Here is a 26,841-nt window from a genome sequence, read left to right on the forward strand (position 1 = left end):
AGCCTCACTTCCTCGCACTGGGCAGTATATTTTCAAAAGGGTTAAGTAGGGTTAAATTGGAAAAAAGTCTTAATTTTAAGGAATAAGAGTACAAGAGTTAATTATAATGTTCTGGGGTTTTTTTTGTTGAGTCAGGGTATGTGCACACAAGTTTGTCAACAAAAATTTTGCCAGATGAGAAACTAAACTGGACAGACAATATAAGGAACCAGAGAGACACACAAACATTAGGGAAGAGCAAAAGATGTCAAAGCTAACTGGTCATGTTGGCACGAGAAAAACTGAGTATATAAATAAATTTAATTTGAGAATTAAAATGAAATTACTAGTCTGCATAAGCAAGAGAGGCAACCATTATAATTAGTTTTCAAATGGAACTTGATGAATTTACTACCAATAATTCATCAGGCTGTAGCTGTAATCACTGGAAACTGAAATCAGTTCTTCCCTGCTAAAGCACATCCCCTGAGCTTGCTCTCCCCAAGCACGTTGGTCTTCTGGAGCTTCACCCTGAATATACTTAGTTACATTTTTTCTCTAGAAGAGTTACCAAGCCTCTTTTGCTAATGGGAATTCTCCTGTTTTAACAAATTGCTTAATCCTTGCTAGAGATACCAGTTGTGTTGTTTGCACCGCACTGTTCCAGCCTCTGCCCTAGGTCAGGCACACATATTCCTGCAGAACAGCCCCCCATACCTTTTCAGAGAAGCACTTCTTAGCAAGGTTGCAGCAGGACCACATCAACAGGGTGTACTTTTGGTAAGATCTAATAGGAAGTTGAACTGCTGATAACTGAAATTTTACTGTTGTAGATGCTTTGCTTCACAGGCCCAGAGTCAGGAGTTTTCCAGAGCCGCTTCTCACTTAAAGAGACCCTAATGCAGCCCTAAGCTGGGACATTTTCTTAGTAGGACATATTTATTTACAAAATGTTATTTACAAAGTCCCCCCTCCTCAAGCACAGAGGTCTTCTGTTTAGGATCTGTGTAAAATGTGCTGGTACAGGAAGCCCATTGTGCTTCCTCTCTGACTTTCACAAGGCTATTAAACAGTGTTCACAGAGAGAGAAGTCACTCCCTTCATTAAAAAAAAAAGCTATGATGATCACCCATGGTAAGATGATGAACAGTAAAAGTCACTTCGCAGTCATAAAATCACACAGATCTGTGTGTAGCACAACAAAAATTAAACCTCCTATTTAAACTGAAAATGTGACCTTATAATATTTGTCTGAATCTGAACCATAAATTTGTCATGTAATGCATACAGAGTACCATACCTTCGTTGAAAACATTTTAAAGCTGCCTATTATATTAATTTTACCAGATTTATTTTGTTCATTTTAAAGATCTGGATATTCATCTCTGCCCCAAAGTGTATCTCCTCTTTGGCTCTATTATATCTGCATTAAAAGTAACAAAATTAAACTGTAGATTATCTAATTTTGATTCTATTGATTCTTTCTTATATCTGGGAAAAACATGTTGCATAATGTTTTATGTCTGCAGTTTGAAACAATGACTTTAAATACCTTTTTGTTTGTGCATTACAATAAATTAAATTTTAAGAATAGACCAAGACTGACTGATGCAATCCAGTTATTTTTATAATGCACGTAAATCAAGTTCATTCCAGCTGGCAGCTTGATCTGCTGTCTCTCCCTTGTATCACAGCTTTGCTCTCCTTCACACTGAACATGGCAGGCCATCCTTTTTAACTAGGGAAGTAGATGGCATCTGTACTGTGTAGAATTTACCTCTGGCCAAGTACCATTACACCTGCTTTTGGCAGTGTCATCAACTACAGTGACAGTCAGGTTTGTCCTGAAAGGGATCGCAGGAACCACACAAGCACAGCTGTGGTCTTTCCAAAGCAACTAGACCTGGATGGAACTTGAGACATGTTTTTCAGACATGCAGCAACCCTCTGAACATCAGCTTTCCCATTGGTTGCTGAACTGAATTAACCAGAAAAGCAGTTAGGTAGCTATTTATAACAGGTTATTGTATGAGGCAGCCTGTTACACATGCCAGATATATGAACAGGCTTTTACAGCCTGTCAGGTAGGATCTTTTAAATGCTACACAGTGCTTCAGACACAGTCTTTGCAACTGTTTTTTACCAAAGCTGAAGCAATCCTCTAAACCCCAGTAAAAGATGCCCCATGTGCACACATGCTCATGTTTTACTTCCTGACAGAACCCCTGTAAAAGATGGAGCATCTGAATAATCAGCAGCTGTTCCATAAGTCCCATGTTCTTTGTTCTTGCAACAGATGGGACTGCTAATGACAGGGAGGTGGAACCATACTGAGGAATCCTTCCTCCCAGAATACTTATTTTAAACAGACACCTTTTCAAATGAAAAGGTGCAACACCGAAGTTACTTTGCAATTCTTACTTTGCAGTTAAAATTTGGTATTCCTACATACAGCATAAGAGAATTTTCTTTTTCCTTTTTTTGCTAAATATGTCATTTATTTGGTATTTATACTGCATTATTAAATTCTAGTTAGCCTTTAAATTACACCTTTGGAAAAAGTAAAAATATCAATATGGGCTGCTTAAAAAAAAACAAAACAAACAAACTAATATATTTTATTTCTTTACAATTTTGAGTGTAAAATAAGAATGTCTGTCAAAAAATTAGTTTAAAAGTGCCTAAACAACCACAGGAGTTTTATGATTGGTTCCAAAAAATCTCTTTCACACTGCTGCTCATTTCTGAATTGCTCCAACATAAAATGGTTTCAGAGAAAGAATGGGTTCCTAGGCAGCAGATTCAATCCAGCTCCAGAATGTTTTGAATTCTTGTGATCATAAATAGAGTTGATGCTGGGAACTGAAAAATCGTTGACATACTATTTGTCTCCGAGATGCACTGCGGACTGACTCAGCTGTTGCAGCCACAAAACAATAAACCATTCTGATGTAACCTACCCTGCTTTCAGAATCATGTTTCATTACCTCCCTCTAGAAAATCTCACCTAAATCTATGATGTTTGTGGATTTTCTTTCTTCTTGACATGGGAGAAACATCTTTTTCTCACTAGTTCCAATCTCACTTCATTTTATCTGGAACAGAACCCAGAGATTTCGCTTTAATGAAGAAATCTAGCCTAATTCCTATTTAGACATTGTGCATGGACTATATTCTGATCTTGTTAACCACCCTATTCATCTATATCCATCAGTCTCCATGGATGAAACAAGTACTGACACTAATAACTTTGCTTCCAGTTTCCAGATGTGGCTGAATGAAAGTAGAGTAAATGCAGCTGAACTCTCCTGTGGAGTGTGAACTTTATCTTGTTCTCATCCCCTGAAAGTATTGTACAGTGCTTCTGACAGAAAGATTCTGAATATGTTATGCTGATGTTATTTAACATCTGGTACCCATTTCTAGAGAACGTGACATTTCAGGGGCTTCTTGAAAGCAGCAAAGATGCTGCTCTGACATACAAGGTAACACCTTCTAAAACATTATCTAAAAATCCAACCTAGAAGGTTTCAGGTCAGTTCTTATACACTTTGCATAAAGGCTAACTGCTATATTAATAAATTATGAAGAGGTGGAAGATTGAGTTCCCACCTGCTGTACCCTCAGTCCTACCATTAACAGTTATTTATTTATTTGCTTATTTATTTATTTAAACACTTGCAATATGAAATCTACCTACTTCCATCTTCCCATTTTATCATATATACAATATAATATGCACATTATATGTGCAATATTGTATCCCATATAGAGTTGCATATATTCTATAAATACTGGTCAATCCCAATCCTTGGTTGGATTCCATATGTCATGCCTACTATTACAGCCCTACAAGACTCAAATGCTGCTTAGAACAGTAATTGCTAATTTTTTTTTCGGTTACAGACCAAGCACTATCGAAGTCTAACTGCTTTTCTAAACCATCTGAGTGAGACCTTATTAAACAAGGAACATAAATTTTGGAAAAAAAAATTGCCTTTGCTAATAAAAACATGGGCATTAGACTATCTCATTTAGCAGAATTTGGACATTATCTGCCTCTCTCTGCAAATTACATCTGATCTTTGCCAAAAAGCAGAAGTACACAGTTTAATATGATAACGTAGGACCTGTTGCGAGGTAACATAGTCCAAAAAAAAATCATAACCAGGTCATAAATGTTAAAATGCAAAAGGAAGGAAAAGCCTGATATCCATCTTGCAGGCAGTATTCAGACATTCATGAAATTGAAAGTTAATGTACCAGGGACTTTCATTATCTGACCCATTCTATACTATCCATTAGAATCCCATAGTACTGGAGACAGAGGACCAATATGTCACTAATACAAGACGGAAAAGGTCACAAAAACTAAGCGTCAATAAGACATTACTTCTCTATTAAATTTCACAACACTCAGCAGAAAACAGATTTGCTGAAACCAGAATGTTTTATTATGTAATGTAGCTAAACTGAGAAAAATATATGTTTAGCAAGGCAAGGGCATAACGATTAGTTGTCGAGTGAAAATAATTACTTTTTTCCCTCCATTTCCTCATTAAAGAAATTTTGTTTGTTTAAAGCCAAAGAAAGGTATGGCATGGGTGGGGTTTTTTTGCTTTTTAAGGCTATTTCTTACAATAGAAATATATTGTTCCTTTGGCTCTAGCAAAGGTTTTCTTTCACACCACTGAAAATACAGTGTCTATTAGTATGTAGTAAAGTCAAAACAAATTTGCTTTCCATTTCCTCTAGTGGAATATTCAATTTATTTAGAATAGCTTTCAGTAAAAACAATATCACTACTACTGCAACATCATTTTCCTGTAGAAAGATGATGTACTGATTCCCTTGAGCTTTCTCCATCCCATTTCTCCCCTAACATTGTTGCTCAAGTCACTCCATATACATTGCTCTTACTACACAGCTGAGAAAAATGCACAGCAGAAACTGTGATGTGCAAATAAATTACTATGAAGCAACTTATGAAAAGACTCTTAACTTTACCATTTGCCATTACAGAAAATATGTGAGCACTCACGATATTTATTTTAAGTGTTGGAACTAGTTTGTTCATGAGGCAAAGTTTGCTGTCAGTGATCTTGGGACTCACTCAGGTGAAAACCTCATTCCTCATGCTCCTCTATCCAGTAATGGGTAAAGAGGAGTTGTCACAGTAGACGCATCCATGTAAATGAAAAGCAGGACAGGTGATTATGGGCTGGTGGATGTTGGACCAGAGGATTTCATTCACCACTCTGTGACTTGTGGGGAATGCCACAGGAAAAATGGTTACAGCTGTCCGAGTTCTACCTTGATACATTGCTTCAGTAGTTCTATGTACTTTCAGTATCACAAATAAACATCTGGAGACCAGGATAAAACTTTAACTATTTAAATGTAAACAAGCACACCCAGCTCTTTCAGCAAAACAGTATTTTAAAATTATTTGAAATGGTATAAAAGCAACCTGTAGACTGGATAGAGTATACTAAAGGTGCTTGTAGAAAGAGACAAAAATGAAAGTATGATGAAATTAAGGAGATTGTAGGAAGGAATTTTTCATTTGGGATTCCCAGCAGTAGACTGGGTAAAAGGACACAACATACTACAGCACATGTAATGTAAAGAGCAACTCTAATGTGGCTTGAATAAAGACACAGTAGAACATTTCCATCTCCCTGCCTGCCCTTGCTACCTTTTTCAGTCAGGAAGGTTTGAATTTCAAGTTAATTGTGCAAACCAGAGAGTGACTGAAGAAAAGCCTGACGTAATTTCAAGTCAGCAGGAGCCCTGGGATACAACTGTCTCCCTCTTTCTTTCCAGCACCTGTAAAGACACCAAGTATTTGCAGTCTTTAACTGACGATTTGCAGTTTTTAAGACTTTTTTTTCTTTTTAATCGGAAGAATTACTAGGAAAAGATAATTGCAGCTAAAGAAATTCAAAACTGCAGAATGACAAAACCTAAACAAAATGGCTGGAAGACAAACTATTGCCTTGCCTTCAACTCAGCATCTCTTGGTATCATGGTTTAAACTCCTTGCCATTGTATCAGCGGGAAAGCCCCTCTTTTCATCAGCTCTGGGACTGGGCTTCCCAGTGCCCATCACCTTCCACCTTTATCCAGGTCACCCTGGCTGAGACACCGCAGAAAGCCCCTGCTGGCTGACCAGCTTTAGTCTTCAATGAGTGACAGAAGTGAAAGCTTGGTTGCTCTTGGGAAAGAGAAACCTTCTCCAGCATTCTCTCCACAAGGCTAAACTGAAGGAATTATCAGGTCTAAAGGACGTCCATCATTCTTCTCTCCCGTCTTTTCTTAATGATTTAAGATTTGATATTTAACCAGTAAGTATGAAGAAACATCTAAAAACTTCTACTGCTCATCAAAGAACACCATATCCAATTACAATGTTTACCATAAGGCACACGGAAAGCATCTGCATTTACTTAAAATTAATCCCACTGTTTAAGGAGGAGACACAAGGGAATATTTTAGGCATTTTTTACTCTTGCTTTGGTAAACACTTTGCAATGGTCTGTGACACAATTTTTATTTAGAAAGTTGTCTTTTTAACAGTGCAGAATCAATAGTAATGCAGACAAGGTTAGCAGTTACTGGCTAACCTCTGTCCAAGACAACAGGCCCCTGAGGCACATGGAATTTATGCAGAATCAAAGTTAATAATGTTGAAAAAAAAAAAAATTCCTGAATCCTTGCTACTCGATGCTGCTTCCTACCCAGTGTGCTCACTGTGTTTGAGATAACAAAGACAACTCAACAGTCCTTTCCCATCCTAACCTCCTGATTTTTCTATTTTTTTTTTTTCGAAGCATAGTATTATATAACTGAAGGCCAAAATCACAGAAAGAAACTAGGATGGGATTTTGTTCAAATTACCTTGTAAAAGACTAAAATACAAGAAATATTTACTTTTACTTTTTTTTACATTATTGAAATTGTTGACTTTAAATATCTGGATAAAATGGTAGTTGCCTCTCTGTGCTTACTAACCTTTAACAAGGGCTAGGTTGAACTGGAGCATTAGATGACATGACAGCTCCTCTTAAAAGAACCAGTCTGAAATCTTCAACTCTCCTTTGAACTAAACATTTTTTTCACAAGGCATCTTCTGCCTACAGGTGTGATAATCTGAAGTGACCCCAACACATACAGACAGAAAACACTGAACTGCAATTTGAAGATTTTAGGTTTGGCAATATGATTCCTATAACATAGTCAGCCTCCGCTCCAGATAAACTTAGAAAATCAAGAGAATGTTTCCAAGGACTGCAATTCTAAAAGAATTACTTCTATTTCAGTAGATTACAGTGCACCCACACCATATGTCTTTACATAAAGAGATCAGCGCCATAGTACCAAGCATTAGAACATGAAATCTGTATTTTCCAAAAGAAAATGACAGCTAAGACAACCTAGCCAGCTAAATTTCAATAACAGGGCAGGCCATATTGTTGTTTTACTGGGAAAAAAAAAATATGACAAGTAAAGCTTTGGTTTAGACTTAGTGTGACTGTACAAAAATAGCTAACCATCACCAAAACACCCAAAAAAACCCCAAAACCCAAAAAGCCTCCTAAAATAACAAGTTGATACACAACATGCAAAATACAGCACTACACTACATTACTTCAGCTTGAACAGGCTATGAAACACATTCAGTAAAGTCTCTCAAGATACCTATTTCTTTATTTGACATGCTTCCATGTATTACTGTCACCATTTACTACTATTTACTTTAATTAGATCCTACTGCCAAAATTCATTAAGAGAAGAATCTGGTACAATGAAGAATAATAAATTCTGTTCAATCATATGTTTTTAAATTATTCTGCTCCTATAGAGCAAAAATGGTTTTTCCTACCTTGGCTTCTAGTTAAGACACTGCAAAAACAGTCACAACAATTCTTTCAAAATCTTGTGCCAGTCATAACTGAGTTCACAGGATGTACTGCTAGAGCTTCATGTAACAGAGCTGCACAGGACACCCACACCATAACTGAGTGCTGTTATTACTGGAGTCCACACATCTTATTGCAAGAGGCACTGTAATTGTTGGCCAGGAGGGGTGACAGACACCCCCCAGCCAGACTCTCCCCAGATAACAGTGCAAGAAATATGGAAAGCTCCACATTTTGAGCTGTGCTTAATTACCTGGCTTTAGGTCCTGGAAGGAGAAGGGGGGAATCAAGTCTCAACCTATTGGGCTAGATAATTTTCCCAGGAAGCTAAGAGCCCTGGATTTAATTCTCTTTCCATCTAGAGTGATTTCAAGGTAATTGCATTAATAGCAGGTTTAGGGGCTACTTTCTACCTAACTTGTCAAAGGAATGCTACCATGAGAGTACTGAAAGTCTTATTATTAGGTTTGCCAAGCTACTAGGTATATATATGAGTACATCTGTATTCACCCCAACTAGCAAGTAATTGTTGAAAACAAACACACACGTCATCACTCCCTTATTTGACATAAATGAGGACTAGAAACGACAGCATAGTTACCATAAAATGTACTGATGGAAAAAACTTCCCTCAACTTATAGTGTAACTCTAATCCATTAATGAGTTAAAATCTTTATTACAACAAATTTTTGTAAGTTACTATTACGAAACACAAAAAAGTTAGTAAGTATTTATCAAGAAAAATCCTCATTCTCCCATGTCAGTGTATCTGAAATCCCACTTTTTATTTTATTCTTTCTTGTTTAGATACAAAAGAATACACATCCTCCACTTCTTAATGAATATCACCTTCAGGTAAATATGATATAATTCCTTTTTTGAGAGGAAGAAATGAAGAGAAAAATTCTCAGTCCTGCAGGAAATCTAACCCATTTTGAAACTGATGGGAATTCTTAGATTTCACTGAAGGATATAAAATCAAACATAATGGAAACTTCTACTTTAATTTTGGAGCAGATACTGATGCCACAAGAAAAGGTTCATTATTGGACTGTTACTTAGGTTAGCACGGCTCTCAGTGATATCCAGGGTGATACTGTTTGAACTTTCTCACCAAAATTCCACATGGATTAAATGGAAATATTACAAACATTTTCAAGGATGTTAGAGACAGTGAGCAAAGACAGGAAGCTCATTTTCTGCTTTAAATCAGATCCTTACTTCAAATTAGATCCTGCAGGAAAGGTTAAGATCCCTAGTGAAGGCTGCAGCCCAGAGCACTTGTGCTACCCTCTCTACATCCTCCCTTTTCCTTTGGTACAGGATTGCCTCCCTGTGCCAGTTCCCCACCTATGACAGGACCAATATGACAGCTCTCATCTGGTACTTCAAGGGATAAGGAAACCTGTGCTGACCAAGGGAAAAAAAGGAGAGGAATTTGACTTATCACCAGGCCCTCTGTCCCTCAATTTCTGTAAAACTTCTCAGCTCATAGGGCACAGATGGAGCTACAAAAGCTCAAGGGAGAATTTACCTGCATGTCAAATTTCAGATTTTGTATCACCTCCTTATTTAACTTTATCATTGTCTTGTAACACCACAAAAAAAAAAAACCCTAAACAAAATATCAAAATATCTTTTTCCTGAAAGTCATGGAAAAAAAAAAAAAGCCTTGCTATCCTTTCCCATGATCTGTCTTCCATCAGTGAGCTGCACGCCAAGAGCAACAAAGTGTGGGTAGGAAGACAAAATCAATTTAAAAAAAAAAGAAAAACCACACCAAAAAACCTCAAATCAGCAATACAGATGCTGCTAGAGATAGAAATTAAAGGAAGAGAAGAATAAAGAAGTGAGGTAGCAATTATATTCTCACAGTCTACAAGATGAGAACAAGGTTTATACTAACCTTTGTGCCTCATCCTTCTTCCTGGGCACAGAAATGCAGTATTAAATAGTTTCTGAACTGCTGAGAAGAGGGGGCAGCAGGCTTAAGTAAAGAGAAATAAACGGTGCCCTGAAGGCCTGCTACATATCCAGGGTGCAGTTTCGTGTAACAGCAGAGAAGACCTGAGGAAGGAGTGGAGGCCAGCATTAATTAATTTGATTTGGCCAAGATACTAGAATTAAGTGACTTCATTTGGCTGGGCACAATTCAATTACAAAAGGGTTCAACTGATTATTTTGAAGACAGAAATTATTTATTTCAGAAACGTAAAGATACATGGATGGAAATTAACCAAAGAGGAGAGGGGACAGGCAGCATCACAGAGAGAATTTCTCATCCCCCTTCCCATAAACTGGCTTAAAGCTTTAACTTTTGGGTTCTGGCAGATTTTCCCCTAGGAAGAATCTCTAGCAAATAGCAGCTGTAAAGATTTGGCTTGCTTAAACTCTTGGCAAAACCCATTTCTAAGAAATCTAGCTAAGTAAACAAATGTTCCAGTTTGGAGTCAATCTGAAACTGAGCACCAAACGGTACAATACAGATCAAATTGTGCACAGTCACCTAACTCATGTGTGGCAATGAATACCTATTAAAAAGTATCTGAATAATTTAAGATTCCTTTCTGAGCCCCTACTGAAAATATGGCTTCCTATTTTATTTAATTGCTAATTATTCCAAGTAGAAGATTTAATGCCAGATAAAGTCATGTGTGCATGAATTTTTCACATCTAAAGCTTTTAATTGTATGATGCCTATGTTACAAAGCAAATAAAGTGATGCTGTCTGAATTAAATACTCTAGATGCCAATAGGTCAGATAGAAAAAATCTCCTCTTGCCTCTTTTTGCTTCTTCATGACAAAGATAAAAATTAGCATTAATCATACACTGGCAAACAACTCAGTGTATTTAGTTTGAGCAAACTCATCTCAAGTGGATGTAAATCCAAGCGCACCAGGAGCGAATAAGACACTGCAGTGTTCCGGGCAAGAGAGCACAAGGGAGGCTGGCACCCTCCTCTGTTATGGCAGAATGTTTAAGGTGGCAGGCATTTAAGGTATTAATTCTATAGGGTGTGACTCAGTTTGTTTCTCACTTTCAGAATTTGCATTTTATCCAGCTTCTACGTGAGAACAGCTGCTCCTTACCCAAGAAGGCTTTTTATGGACGAAGCTTCCAGAGTGCTAACTTTAGACAGAATTTTCAGTTTAGGGTTAATGCCAGAAGAAAGCTAACCTTGGTTCTAAACATTGGTGACCCTCCCTCACCTTAAACTTGAAATGTCTGATCCTTACATTCCTGAAAACCAATTCATTTCACCCAAACAGATCAATCTCTATTTGCAGTCTGAGCTAATTTGTCAGAAATGCATCCACAAAATGCTTTTATTTGTCCTAATTCTGTTAGCTCATCTCATTTTCTCCACCTTCCCCTGGCCAAGGAAGAAGATCTAATTAAGACCCCTGTTAAAGTAGCACGGTGTTGGCTGAAACCTTTGTTTGTACCTTGCCAGCAGAGAATGATGGACATTAATAATAACCCAGATTGTAGCTGGTCCCAATAGTTAAAGCAAAGCAACAGCTGATGCAAAGCCAGGACCAGCGTTTTAAAACAGGCAGTGAAACAAAATGGGCCCAAATACCTGGCAACAATAAGGACCCCTTCACTGATGGATAGGAATAAAGACTGATAGCACAATAATAAAACAATGATGATAACCCAAAATTATTTATTACGAGGCAAGAATGCTGCTGCTTGCTCAGACTCTGCTGTAAATGGAAGCTGACATCAATGGATGACTCTCTGCGAGAAAACATGGACCATTTTAATTTAGGAAGTGTCATCTCATTTTTTAAGGTGAAACGCATTATCAGAGGTGACAATGATCTATAGTGAATGAAAAGAAACAATAAACCCCCATATTTAACCCCTCAGTCTTGTGCATTTACTACAGATAGCAACTTCCTTACAAACACCAAAACATCCTAGGAAGTTGAAAAACATCAATGACATCTTCTTGGAAATCAAAAGTCTTATTGGGTTAATTAAAGAAGAACTAGAAACAACACTGATACAGTATGTACTTTGAAGATAATACAATCAGCCCATATTATTCATACAGTGACTACCACTGAAAAACAGGACACTCCATTGGAAAAAAAGAAAGAGCACAGTATAAAAACATGGAGTAAAGTAAAATTCTGATGAATTGTGTTCAGTAACTCGTAGAGAGTCTAGTCAGCAAGGGAAACATTTCTTCTTACTGCTTCCTGCCTTTACGTAGCTAAACCTATATTGACATATTTAAGAGAGATAATGTGCAAAAGAAGCCTTATGGCACATCCTGTGTAAATTCTACGGCCTCCAGTAAAATGTTACCATAGAAACACCTTTGCCACAAGGAAGGTGCACTTTTGTAAAGGGCCTGGGGGTAAACTTTCAGATTCCCATGGCAACTGTTGTGTGTAAAGGCTAAAGTACCAGGTGTCAGTGTTTTTTTGGAGCAGCATGCAAGAGAAAGAAGAAAAAAACCCCACCCAATATTTTCTTCATTGGAACTGGCAGTCATAGGTGGTAATCATTCCAGGTAATCATCTACCTGAAGGTGGAATAGCTACAAGGGGGTATTTTGAGTTAAAAACTGTTTGTGAGTGGGGTATTAAACCTATGAAAAAATAAAGGAGAAAAGTAATTAAAATGGCAGTAGATAATCTGATACATTCTCAGTGAGTAACAACTATTGGGGCTTTATGTTTTTTAAAGTCAGGAGAGGGACTCAAAATTCCCAGATATGCTTGATGCAAAGAGAACTACAGCAAAAAAAAAAAAAAATCAGTTCTTTTTGCCCATCAGATTTTATACCACCTAAGTCAAGAAATTCCTTTATTTTCTGTCACACGTTCAGTCACCACTACTTGCTGGGAACAGCTCTTACTGGGAGAAGACACACTTTAACAAAGGTCAAGAGTACAACTATGCTTAAGAAGGACTACACATTTCTCATACTTCAGCAACTTCCCCTATTAGATAATCTAGAGCAGCCTAACAAACTTTCATTCAAAGCAGAGTACCAGACAGTACCTGTATTTTTAATACATGAACACCTCATGTTTTGCTAATTAGGTCTTCCTATGGGACTCATTTCATTCTCCTTTGATTTTTTCCTTCAGTTGACTATATATCTGGAGTATTTTTAATAATTGTTTAACAAATTGTTCTAGATATTCTCCTGTTAGAAAGCATACAGAACAAGGAAAGGTATTTCCTTCACTAATGTGTTCTATAATCCTGTATAGTAGGTCATACTGTATATCTTGGAGTAAAAAATAGAAATGAGGAAAAAGGATGGACTTTTTGGTTGGTTTGGCGGGGTTTTTTGATGGGGTTTTTTTTGGTTTCTTTTTTTATTTCTTCTCTTTTGAATATCTTTAAATATGACTGAATATTTTAGCATTGTATGTTTAAATGTTTTGACTATGCTTTAAAAGGGAATGAAATTCTTATATATCACCTTGGTAGAATAGTAAGACTCATATAAGCGTCTGCTTTTTTTCTGAAAGCAGAGGTAGAAAGAGCATTTTGCCTATTTTAAATAGCTGAAATCAGATAGGCATCCAGAACTCAATGACAGTCCCAGCAGCAGCTAACTTCTGCTCAGTTGGGAAGATAGTGAATGCTTAAGTCCTAGTGGAGAAATCTGGGAGAGCAGAGACCGGGAGACACAGATTGTGAGGATACAATAATACCATTTATTGAATAACCTGTATTTTTCTTCTTCTCTTCCCTTCAAGTGCTGAGTGTAAAAATGCACTGAAAACAGAGAAGCCAAGCAGCAAACTGAAGGCATTGGAACATTCTTTGCCCAAGAAGTGGCCCTAGTCTTTAAGGGAGCAGGGGTAACTTTCATGAAGCATTACATGCATTCAGAAATATTTTAGGTATACAGATTGAATGTAGTGGACAGTGGTTAGCAGTACCTGCTAGCTGCATTTTTTCTCTTTAGTAGTAACTGTTGCATTAATTTGGTTGTGTCAACCAAAGTTGCAGCAAACTAGTCCAGTTGGGAAAATTGTAGAACAGACACAGGTAGATTTCTTTTTTTTTTAAATTCCAACCAAACTTAGAGGATGGGGAATACTACTTTTGACCTGAAAGCCAGAGCATGCAAAGGAAAAATGAACACATAAGGATTCCAGATGCGTAAGCTGTCAATACGTGCCAACTCTATGGGCCCACTGTAATTGCTAATAGGAAATGTTGGAAAAGAAATTTGTTTTTAAAATAAGTCTCCTATCTGTAAAATATCGAGGTTCAGGGAATAATGAGAGTCAAATTATTAAATACAGTATTTTCCTGCTGTAATTCTCAGTATTTTTTCTTGCAGACTTTAAGAATCTGGGAAAATGGAACATGCTAGGAAAAGAATGTTTCTTCTGCTCAAGCCCCAAAACTTCAGAGAAGTAGGATATGGGTATATTTAAAAGTACAGGAACACAAAGGTATACCTCAGCTGAGTTTGGACATCTTGTCCTTTCTGAAGCACAATAAAGGTCAGCAAAAAAATGTGTGTATTTTCTAATGCTGACGGAGAAATGTAATAATGCTTGTTGTCTCTAAGGTAAATCCCTCAGTTTCTTGTCCTGAAACCTAAGGTATGAATATCTAGGAGAGTGATAGAAAAGTGCTTGTGGAAACTGAATTGGTATCTATTAAAACTCTGATAGTAACTGAATTATTACCTTTCTGAGAACTGTCTAGGGACTCTCATTCTCATGAATCCTACTGGATCTAGTAAAACCACTAACCTTTTTTAGTTCAGATGGAGGCACTTGTAATAATTAGATGCCTGTTTTCTGAAGTCTTTGAAATGGTCTTTAATGAGAACTTAGAAAATAACCAACATTATATCTGGTAACTATCAAAGTAATTAGAGTTCCTTGAGAGCAAATACTTGGAAATTCTCAGAAAGAGAACAGTGGGAATTTGAGAATCAAACATTATGAAAAATTTGAAAGGTGTCTTCAGCTGAAAGATTCTGTCACTGTACACAGATGTTATCATTATCAACATGCTTATGCATTTTCTGTCATAATCCAAACACTTGTTGCAGCTAGGGAAAAAAAAAACGTGGACAGAAAGGTATTGCCTTGAATCAGCCTGTACTATGGCAAAATTCAACTCAGAGGAACTAACACAGAAGAGCAAGCTTCTTTTTAGAATGACATAATGAAACTCCAGGACATAAACATTGCTTTTCCCAAACCAGGGAGACTCAGATCCTCTGAAGAAGAGGGAAGCTGGGAGAGGCAATACCATGCAAATTCTCCTGTTACAAAGAAACTTAAACACGATACTCAACTGGCTGACACCTGTTTGTTCTTAACAAACATAATTTCCTTGATAACTTGCAATCTTAGTCCTTATTTACAGTGATTTCAATATAATTTTTATGCTTTTTGAAGACACACACGTTCATGGCATTTCAGAAGGAACTCCATCAACATTTTAAATAGTTGATACTACTCAGTACAAGGACTAGAAATACCTTATATTTTTTTGCTATTGCATGTTTTGCACAGCAAAATCTCATCAGTATTTCATAAACATCCTATGAATGCTTAATGCACTTAAGTCTATTTTATTTAAATTATGAGTGCTCAGAATATAGAAGAAATTATTATTTGCTTCTGATACATGGCTTTGTCTCTTGTACTATTAAAATCCATCTATTTTTATTCATTTCAGCTCTTCATATTACCCAGTTCATCCTACTTGTTATTCAAGTCCTCCTCTGCATTGAGATTGACCCCATCTCCGTTATATCAGTACATTTCATTTGTGAGTCAAGGTCATTAAAGAGAATATTAAATAAGATTGTTCACTTGATGAACTCCTCTAATATCCTTTTTCCCTGAAATACTTCCACTTTCAAGATAACTCATCATTCTGGGAAGATAAGGAGGATACATATAATAGACAATGGGTCAGGAATGAACTCAGTTGCTTGAAGCCTCTTCCTGGAACAGCAATAAACTGAAACCTGTTACTATTATCAAGGACATTACATATTACTGTTACTGTGGAACTGGTACCTGACCTGTGTCTCATTCTGTAGTCCTATATGTGGCCTGGCCCTTTGCTATGCCATTACATTTTGTTATGCCAAACCCATCCCAAGCTGAGCCCAGCATGAGGACTGTACTGGAAGCATGGCTTGTGCACACCAGAAAAAGGAACTTGTACCAGCAGAATGCCAGGTGTGGGGTCAGGGGCTGCTGGATAGACCTGGAGAGAAGCTGGGGGATCACTGATGAGAAAGCACTCAAAAGCTGCAGGAAGAGCTGGTAACAGAACACAGAAATCTCCCAGAGGAGTGGCCTCATGTCCACAGTGACACCAAGATGGTCTAGAAGACAACAGTGTTAGTGACGAAAGACAGATACCCCCAACTCCTAAAATGTAACCCAAATATTTTCAGAGCATCACCGAATTTGCAGCATCATGATTCTTACTTTTTAGTACCAATATTATGAAATGCTCAGATGATATCATGCATGCGAGTACAATAAAATTCCACAATTCTTAAAGCTTTGATGAAGTGGTTTTATAGCTGTGCAGGAAAATATTGCCCTCTTGTCCTTTGGTGCTGAAGGTCCACAACTATTTAGCCAGTCCATTGGAGCTGGCAGGCCAATGGGGTGAGAAATTAGACACACTCAGCAACGTTGCTTAGATAAAAGCCATTTCCAGGCCTAGTAAGATTGCAGGTGAAGCCAATCTGGCACAAATAAAGAGAAACTGGGAAGAAGGACAGAAATTATTAAGAAAGCTTAATTGAACTTCTTCAAGCATGTTCCAGCCACTTCCGTGCCTGTTGGCCTATGCAGATTGGCAGTACAGTAAAAGCAGGTGTGGAGAGGAGAGGTCCCTAGGCAGAAGGGAGGCCAAGCAGCAGCTGTGCAGGCTTACAGAGTGTGCTCGAGCTTTCTGGTCTGTAGTTGAACCATGATGTAGAAAATGAAGGAGGGAAAAGAGGTGAAAGCAAAGGTAAAATGGGGAACTGAAATAGAGTGATAGCATCTGAGTGACCTTGATTCAAGCACACTGCCTCATGCTATATGGAACTACAAACTGACTTTTGAAGCATATTGGTCTATTTTATAAGGATTTATTGTCAAAAATTGTGATTTGGTTGCAAATAGGCTTACAAGGGTTCATACAGAAATTTGATACAGTCAAGCAAATTCTTGCTTTTCTATTGCTTCTCTGCTGTGGCACAGAAGCCCTGAGTTGGCTTAGAGTGGCTGTGCAGATACATCCCAAAAACAGCCAGGTTGGCACCTTACATACAGAAAACTGACTTATAGAACAGCCTGATGGTAAGCTTTTCCTGTGACTCAGTTTTTTAGTCAGTCTGAGGAATTTACAATTTTGAGTTAGAGTTAAGCTTTGAGAATTGTTATAAATTGAATTTTAAAAGCCCTTACAAGTACCTCTAAGAAAGATAGCCATAAAATCAAGTTAAACACAATTTAATTTATTTGAACTTAGAGCCTAACAGTATAATGGAAAAAGAACTGTGCAGTCAACAGCCAAATGAATCAAGGCTTAATCTGGGATTTTAACAGAACCTAGAAGAATTAGCAAACCTCTGAAAATCCCTTCCTTAGAAAAATAGGTAAGACCTAGGTTTTTAAAGAAAAGTCAGTTTTCAATCAGTTTCCAAGAGTAGATGTTGCATACAAAGTATCACAATACAAGGGCAGGATTTTGACGAGGTAAAATCTCTTTCATTAGCTATTTTTGTTGGATATTAATCAATGTGAGAAAGCAGCAACTGAAGTCTAGAAGTTACACAAGTGTGATCCAAAAGAAGTTTCCAATGACAGCATCAAGCACTGTATCAGCACAGATAGAGTGCTTGATTATAAAATCCTCATGAAAATTAAGGACACACAAGTTAAGGAGTATATCAAAGGTCTGCAAGAAGAAGTTATATAAGCAATGTTTCTCAGTAATTTCATATTAAAAATACCACATTTCCATACTGATGCTTCTTTCTTTGGCTCTTCCTGGGTTACATGATAGTACTACAAAATAGATGAAACTGAAAAAATTTATTTGCTTCATTTCCAACATAGTCTTGCACGAGTTTCTTAGAACACTGAAGCTGAAAAATATTGTGTATGAAAAAGAACAGCCGTCACCCATCAAAAAACCAGCATATCTATTTCACAGGAAGGGGGAGGTATTAGGTGCTTTTTAGTAAAGGATATGGATTACTGACTGTTTTAAAGGAGGTCACATCAGTTTAAAAAGCAGCACACAGTTGCAGGAACCCTTTTCACTTGCCTCACCCAGCAGTAAGCAAAGTCATGACAGGGAAATCATGTTTGAATCCCATAAAACAGAGACAGAGAAAGAAAGGCTGGAAACTGCCTCCCTAATCAGCTTCTAAGAGAGGGGAACTAAAATGTTCTGCTATAAAAATAATCAGTTCTGCAACATAGCATTCAAGATATAATACTCTCTCTGTGCACTATTCTTACTTAAGTTCTTCCTGCAACTGAATTAAGTGTGATTTTATTAATTAACATTTAAATTTCATATATATGACCTATTTTAGAGCAAACTATTTGTTCACAGTAGGCACAATTCTCCAGGTTTTAAAAATTTCCTTTTTCATGTCTTCTATTTTTACCGTCTTCGTAAGTGAAGTAACAAGTGCATGATTGACCTCTTTATGAGAAAAATCTAATGTGTAAATTAGTAAGACATCCTAAGGTTCAGTAACTAAAAGTGACATGAAATTCCCTTTTGCTTTTTAAGCTAATTATCTAATTGATGCATTTGCTTCATTAAGCTTTAGGTTCTTTTTCTTTTTTCAAGTAGTGAAATGCTAGCTGACATGCATTTTAAAGAGCTATCACTTTCAATGGCTTAAGACAAATTTTAAAGTAGTATTTCTTAGAAACTCTCAGCAAATAAGGTTTCAATCATGATTTAATACAATGGCATACCAAACATTTTAAAGGTTGCACAAATGCTATTCAGAAGAACACAAGCTGCATTATCCACCTTGAGTATCTTAACACTAGTTGTGCACAAAATAACTTCTTTTCCTGTTTCAAGATGCACAGACTTTTAAAGTGCAGTTTTAAAGAACTGAGAAATTAGAGAATTCAACTTAATATACATAGACACAAAAATTATTATGCATGTTTTTACAAAGGAAAAAAATTAGTACCCAATAAATATAATTATTAAAGCCAGGAGAACAAATTGAACCGTCTGTGAAAGGCCTATTCTCCCATAACAGGTGAAAAGTCTGTTCAACAGACTTTTACATCAGGATACATCAGGATGTGATGTATATTTCAACAGAATAAAGGTTACTTACTGATTTGAGCTGTCACAGGGGATATTGTTGCTTTTTCACAATACTGTTCTTTTTGTTGCACTTTAATAACAGTATTGAATGCAATCATTAAATATAATGAAATGATGTAGTAGCATCACACAGATTATTGAATCTGCTAGCTAAAAAATGGATTTAAACTTAGCAAAGAACAAAGCAGAAATACTATTTTATGTAAGTTTGGAGAGGTATGTTGTCTGTTCTACATGTAACTCATTATCTACTCTGCCTGTATCACTAAAGAAAATTATGGCTACTTTTCATTGAAGTTTCTGTTTCAGAAGTAATTAAAACACAGAATAGACTGTAAAATATCTTAGATTTGTAAAGACAAAAATACTTGTATGTAATTAATGGAATTTTCAGTCAGCCTTCACTAACTACTAGTAAGGTTTATCTGTATCAAGACAGACAGGCTTCCAGCTCCCACTGCCTTTTCCAGTTTCCGTAAACGACAACATAATTACACAGGGTGGAACCAGGTGTCACACCTATACTGATGTTGCTGGAGAAGGAGCAGAAGTGTTAAAAGAAGTCAGAATGCAAAGGAATACTATTTTGGAAATGTGACGAAGAGAAGGTCTGTCAGTTTGAAAGCCACACTGACTGTTGAGCAAAACCTACAAGCAAGTAGACAGAAACCTGTTTTAAATAGGACTCTTGTCTAACATCCTTTTTTAATCTACAGGCATTTAATCTTCTACAATCTGAAGTGTCAGGGTGAAAGGCAAAGCCGATACTTTGCTGCTCAGATGAGAGCCCATTCAGGAAGGTGAGTGTTCAATCCACAACAACCTTCTAGCAGCAACATGGAAGGATCCATTGCCTGGTTAGAAAACGATGTGCAGCCTTCTTCAAGGCATCTTACTAGTAGAAATCAGACTTCCATTATTAAATGTTCTTACACTGTGTGGTGGTTTGATCCTGGCTAGGTGCCAGGTTCTCAACCTCCTCCCCCACAACAATGTAGGCAGATGGGTAATGGAGGTGTGCTGGTTTTGGCCGGGGTAGAGTTAATTTTCTTCACAGTGGCTAGTATAAAACTTTGCTCTGGATTTGTGCAGAACACAGTGTCGATAATACAGAGATTTTTTTTTTATTGCTGAGCAGGGCTTGCACAGAGCTTTCTTTTCTTTCTTTTTGTACTGCCATGCTGGCAAGGAGACTGAGGGTTACAATCAGTTCACCACATATTATTAATGCGCTTGCTTTCTTCTCAGAAAGAGGAGCCCTTGCCCAGCTACAGCATGGGGTCCCTCCCACAGGAGATAGTCCTGCACAGACTCCTCCAGTGTGAGTCCTTCCCATAGGTTGCAGTTCTTCACAAACACATTGGATTTTTCTCATAAAGAGGTCAATCGTGTACTTGTTACTTCATTTATTTAGGGGCAATAAATAACTAACTAACTAAATAAATATCTGGATTTCCTTCTGTTCTTTGCGGCTATTATTAGGATAACATATTCCAGGATAAACAGATCCCCTTCTGAACAGAAATTAGTCTGTGAGACCCCAGAGATAAGCCTTTAGATAAGCTATATCAGCATCCATTTTTTACATGGTTTTGGCTTTCCTAAATCAGATGGATTTGTGCACTTGATGATGCCTCTATATCCCTGCTCAGTCATCCACCCCTGTTTCCACCTCTTGGCTGCTACCTTCTTTTATTATATTTGGCTTCTGTCACAACTTCCTTGTTCATCCACACAAGTTTCTTGCTAACATTGCCTCACTTCCTGCATATAAGACTGGACCACTACCAAGTTTGAAAGTGGAGATTCTGGAAAATCAACCTGCTCTCCTGGACCCATCTTCTCTCCAGGGCCATATTCTCATGGTGTTATTCCAAAAAGATCCATCAACATGTAAGAGCCTGTTCTCTTGAAGCACAGTGTTGTGATCCTTCTTTTTGCCTTGTTGAAGCCTTGCAAGATCCTGAACTTCTCTATTTCATGCTCACTCTAGAAAAGGCTGCCCACCCCAGGCTTCAAATTCCCAAGCAAATCTTCCTTGTTTATAAGTATGTGGTTCTGAAGAGTGGTTTTTTGTTGGCTAATTGATCACTTTTGTCATAAGTGAACCTTTTTTTCCCTATAATTCACCTTTTCCTCTGTGATGATGTATCTGCTCAGGAAAGCTTGCAAGGTAAAATCAGCAGAATCATAAAGAATGAGAGTCAAAGGACAAGCAGAATTATAAAACAACAGTTGGTGGTATGGTTTCCTATTAGAGCATTCATGCAGCACTTGAAAACAGCATACATTAAAATGCAGTCAGGTATTTTCTCACACAAATTCATCTCCAGCTGCTCAGCAGGCTTAAAATAAATTTTCTAGCATCTCCTGTGGCAGATACTCTGGTGGTATGCCTAAATTCAAAAATAGTGCAATGGGTGATCCAATGGTCTGCTTATTCTGGTAATTTAATATGACATTGTGTCCTCTCATTGTTCCCTGTGACAGCAGCATCCTTTATTTGCCCTGCATTAGGAAGCTGGCTGTGAAACTCACTGGCATTCAGTCAAATTCTGCAGTGGACCAGACAGCAAAATATAGTTCAGCATTCAGTAAGGTTTGTGGTGCGCAGGTTTACACAGTGACACTTGCCACACTGTGTCACTGTGCTCAGCAAGGCACTTACAGCAGCCCACTCAGAATGCCACTACATTTCTCAGTTTGCTTCTGCACTTACAATACCTTCACTTGTAGTCCAAATTATGCAATACAATAAAACATCTTGAAAGTGGGAAACAAATAGACACCAAAAATTAGTTTCAGTAACCCTTGCTGTGTGGAAATTGAATGATAACACCCCCCACAGGGTTGTAGAGATTTACAGCTAATCGTATCTGTTCATATCAATGATCCACCATTCAGATCCTGGACAGTATGTAAATACCAGGTTCCCTATAGTGTCTCTAATAATTTGCCTATGCTCACTTTCAGCTGGTATTTTTTCCTCCCCAAAACCATTTTATAAGATCTAAAGGTTTGGTTCAAATCAGATTTTAAGTTTTGTGGATAAAAAGACAAGGGATCTTGGGTTTAGCACTAAACGCAATATAATTTTTAATGATCTCTTCAATAAAGCCATTACAAAAGAGAAAAAAACCTGTACTACACAGCACAAAAACCTTTAAATCTTCATTAATCAATAGTTTAACATTGCTATATATGATTCCCTTGTACCAATGTGAATTTAATAAGAGAAAACGTGAAAAGAACTTGGGGCTTTAAAGGAATTTAGCCACAATGTGAGATGCCTTCATAGCATGATGGGAAGTTGCCTCCTCCTACATAGCATGATAGGAAGTTGTGCGTGCAAAAATCAGACAGAGGTTTGTAATTTAAAAGTTGTGTATATACAAGAAATATATGTATTTTCTTGGTGTGGTTGTGAGAAAATATACAGTTAACTATTAAACATTTGCCTTCCCCTTTGCAACTTTAAATGTATCAGACTGATACATAAGGATAGAAATTCCAACAGATTTTTTTTTTCCCCTTTATTTTTTCCCGCAGCATCTCAGCTATTGATAGCTTCCACAGCTTTTTTTTCACTTTGGATAAAACAGAATTTTAGCAACTTGACCATGGAAAAAAACCAATCTCACAATCAAAAATATGTTACTTAAAGATGCACACCCACACATCTCTTAACAAGATGCAGCCACTGCATCTCATCTACACATTAGGAACCCTATCATGATCAGCTTGCAGCAGCTTCTCCTAGTTTCTTAACTTCTCCACTTCCCGGGCAGAAATTTCACTATATGCTTTTACATAGGCAAAATATTTATACATCTTTCAGGTTTTCTTTGAGAGATTCACCATCTTTCACTGACCAAGTCAACAGGAAGCTTTTCCTGAAATTATTACAGCCTTTATCCCTGCTGGCTGCATCTCACTTCTGCCTACTCACTGCTAAACACAGCCACTTCCAGGTAAGTTTGAGAAAGTGGAAATAAAGTAAACCCACATTTGTGTGCTGTATATCACTTTTACTATGCAAATGATTGTTTAGAGAAGAATAAAAGGCTGTAAATATTTTGAGAAGTGGGCCCCCAGTGCCTCTTCAGTCTGCCAAACGGCGGCGCGTGCTTTGTAATTATGTAATATAGAGAATACCAGCTGGTTTGAATTGTTCTCAGGGGCTTTGGATGATATCGAAATGCTCAGAGCCCCCAGTGAGAGCCATAATCAAGCAAGTAATACCGTAAAGTCAGACCAAATTGACATTGAGTTGTTGGCTCTTAACACACTTTAAACCAGATGTTAATGCTGTACGCTGTGATTTTAAAGTTTTTTTGTCTTTTTCTTTCCTTAGATAAAGCACTATTTCTCTGAAAAAATAATGTTCTTGTATACAGACACTCTCTCAGATGTTGCATTTTACATTTTCTGAAGAAACAGCCAGATGTTTATTTTCCACTGCTATGGCACAGAATGGAAGGGGTACTTGTTTTGCTGTCAAAGTGGTTTTGGGAGGCAACCAGCCCAGACATTGTTATGTATTCAGCATGACAATGGCTTAAAGTGGAGTCTTAGGAGCAAACTTGTCAATTCCTACAGTGGCACTTACTAAGAAGAAGTGGTAGCTTTTTGTTAACATGTAAAAATAAGCAAGCATCTTCATTAAAAGGTTTTTGCAGTAAGTTCTCCACTGCTTTACAAAGCAATAGACATTTAGAACTTCTCAAGACCTTGCAGTCTTTAGATCTTCCCAAAAATGTATTAAGAAACTATAATATTATATCCATTTTGTGCAATCTAACATAGAAGATCAGAAAGGTCTCAAGCTGTTGCTACAAATCCTCCCCTCCTGAAGCATCACAATTAAAGCACTCGCCATAGAGATAATGTCTTCCTTCATAATTTTCTTAATAATTTTTACAGCATGCTGAGACAACTTGCAATTTTTATGAGAAGGCAGAGAGCTCCTTTCCTTTCTGTACAACACACTCCCAGGTCAAAGACTCTGTAAGCCAAAGAATGAATTGTGAACCACTCACCATGTTTTCTATGCCTGTGACTGTTAGTGGAGCTGAACTCAACTACATAGGCTGCTGTTCTTGCTGCTTAGAGTAGCAAGTTAAAAAGCTACATCTCACCTCCAGCAGGTGTCTAATGCAGTAGTGGGATTGTCCTAAGAGCACACTGCACTTGACTGGACTGTATGGACTGGACTGTTTGGACTGGAGACCCAGCAATCAGGTGGGTGACCCAGCTCACTGCCTGGGTGCTCAACAGCCAATCCTTCCACACAACCAGGGAAAATTTTACACAATGCCCATGCAAATCCTATTCACAACTTATAATGTTCTCACAGTATTAGCCAAAAATCTGCCAAGTCTGAAGGACCCAAGAATGCCTGCCATGTATTACATGTATCATGAGACCAGTGTAAGTTCCTCTTCATCCTCACTGCCCTCCTCCTAGCCTTACCAGTTTGCCACTCTGATCCCTTGACAGCCATTCTGCGGGCTTTAAGCTGCTTTGCATACTGCTGTCTGATCTGAGATGTGGGAAACCGAGTGCTCTGTGATTACGTGTGCTGTTAGACAAAGCCACTGCATAAGGGATAGAGGTCAACAACTTTGTTGGAAAAAAAAATGAAAGAAATGCAAAAATGTCCTAACCCCCTGCTGTATATTATAATATCCCAAGGTGAATCACAGTGACATTTCCTCCCTGAGACGCAAGTATAGCATAGTTTTTGTAAAAACTTATAGCATTTCTTCACCCCAAATCAGTATAATACAATTTTATCCTCTTGAATAAGCACTAAAAACTGCTCTATGTATTATCAGTAGCCTCCTTCCAGATAGCCATGTTAAAACAGCAAATAGACAAGCCCCTAGGTAATAGAAATAAACACAACCAATTATGTTATCAATTATTCAGATGGATAACTACTTTAAAGAAGACAACACAGCTGCTTAAATAATTAATAATATTTAAGACACTAACAAACTGCAATGTCACAAGATTTTTATGGTCTACTGGGCAAGTGTTTTTTGAAAGAGCACATAAAAATAAAGGAGCATTTGAAAGACTTCTATTTGGGTTATGGAAAGATTGTATCAGTATTTCAGGTTAGATTTTAAAGCTACTTTCCACAATAATCTTCTATCCCAAATGATCTGTTCTAAAAAAATATATGTTAGCCTTGTATTTTGTTTTCTATTGGGCCTATCTTTTTTTTTTTTTTCCCTTATCAGTTACATTAGTTTCAGTATATAAAAAACTGACTTTCAATTCTTCTTTTCCCAATGGAAGTCTATATCAAAATGGAAACGTGTTGGGAATGGGTGCTGAGATACACCTCTTTCTTGAATTTACCTGGTATTAAAAAAAAAAAATAAATAAAAAGAACAAGAAGATGTTCAATCAGCTCTTGTATACATAAAAAAACCAGTTCGAGGAATGGAACAAAAATAGATGCAACTGCCTTTTTGTGTGCAGAATACCAACTGTGCTATTATTATCTGTTGTATCAGTTTTTGTTAGTTCCATTTATCCAGCAGAGAGGAGGGACACAGAGATTTTTGCCTTGATGAGCACTCAGAAATTTCTTAATTTCTTTGCAGGAGTGCCTAAAATTAGACTAAATCTACTCTTTGATATCCAAAAGGTTTGGCTTTTTGGCATGAGTAACTAACAGCTCTCTTGCGAGGCATCTGTCACCTTATAAAATAGCTGAAGGTAGGTTTTTATTCCGTGTCTATTAAAGAATGAAAGCATCTCTAATTTAGTAGGACAATTCCTGTATCATTTAAGATTAACATCATTACTACAGACATGTGCCTTTTGAAGCCCAAGATCCTGTGGCAGGTTTGATACACATTATTTCCAGAATTAACGTGGAGTTGATTGTAGTTTCTGAGCTATAGTTTTAGAGGAAAAAATGTAAGCAATAAAAGGTAGTTATCCCCCAGGTTTCTTTCCCAGAATCTTCTCCTGCAACCATGCTTCACTGATTGCTTGTGATTCAAGGACATGACTGTGCAGGAAATTCGTCACAGCAGGCTGGAGGGGTGTTCCATTTATGTTCAAGAAACAACAGACTCCACAGTAATATGTCTTCAGCCTTGCTCCAGCACAGCAACTACACAGCAAACAGCTCCTCAGAAAATATCAACACCTGACTTCCAGAGGGAGCAAAATGATTTTTGATTCATGATGTGATGCCTGGCCTACTGATACAGGCATATTTAGAAAAGGGTTTGAAAATGGAAGCAATTTAACAACACTGAAGTTTAAGGTAATAAAAGCTTGTTTCAAAAGATACATACAATTTTTATGTCAAATCTTAACTATCTGCAAGAGGATTATGTAATTTCTTTGACTAAACTAATAAATATGGATGCTTTGGTAAAATTTATTTTATTTTTCATGTATTGTTCATTCTGAAAAAAATCCCTGCATTTCTGATTTTTTTTTTTTTTTTTTTTTTGAGCTGCTTCTCTCATGATTTTTAGGAACTCATTTAAGACTCTGTGCAAACGACTAAATATTAAATATGTTACTGCTTTGGTAAACCTAAAAATAAGCCATGTTCTTTTTTCCAGCACAACTA

At 37.2% G+C, this 26,841-nt stretch overlaps 1 protein-coding gene across 7 annotated transcripts in view; it reads right to left on the reverse strand.

Moving 5' to 3' along the window:
- SASH1 (SAM and SH3 domain containing 1) overlaps positions 1-26,841 on the reverse strand; it is a 535,562-nt gene that overhangs the window by 337,440 nt on the left and 171,281 nt on the right. Inside the window, exons 1-2 of one of the 7 annotated variants that reach the window (XM_069010415.1) lie at positions 9,809-9,868; positions 2,987-3,074 (exon numbers count right to left, since the gene is read on the reverse strand). The exons of 5 other annotated variants lie outside the window; for them this stretch is intronic. In XM_069010415.1, the coding sequence (XP_068866516.1) occupies positions 2,987-3,027 (41 nt within the window). In that variant the 5' untranslated portion in view covers positions 3,028-3,074; positions 9,809-9,868. Of the gene's footprint in view, positions 1-2,986; positions 3,075-9,808; positions 9,869-26,841 lie in introns of those variants that run through there. One more of the 7 variants, XM_069010414.1, reaches the window with a different exon arrangement.

Source organism: Aphelocoma coerulescens, chromosome 3 (assembly GCF_041296385.1).
Source record: "Aphelocoma coerulescens isolate FSJ_1873_10779 chromosome 3, UR_Acoe_1.0, whole genome shotgun sequence".
NCBI lineage: Eukaryota > Metazoa > Chordata > Aves > Passeriformes > Corvidae > Aphelocoma > Aphelocoma coerulescens.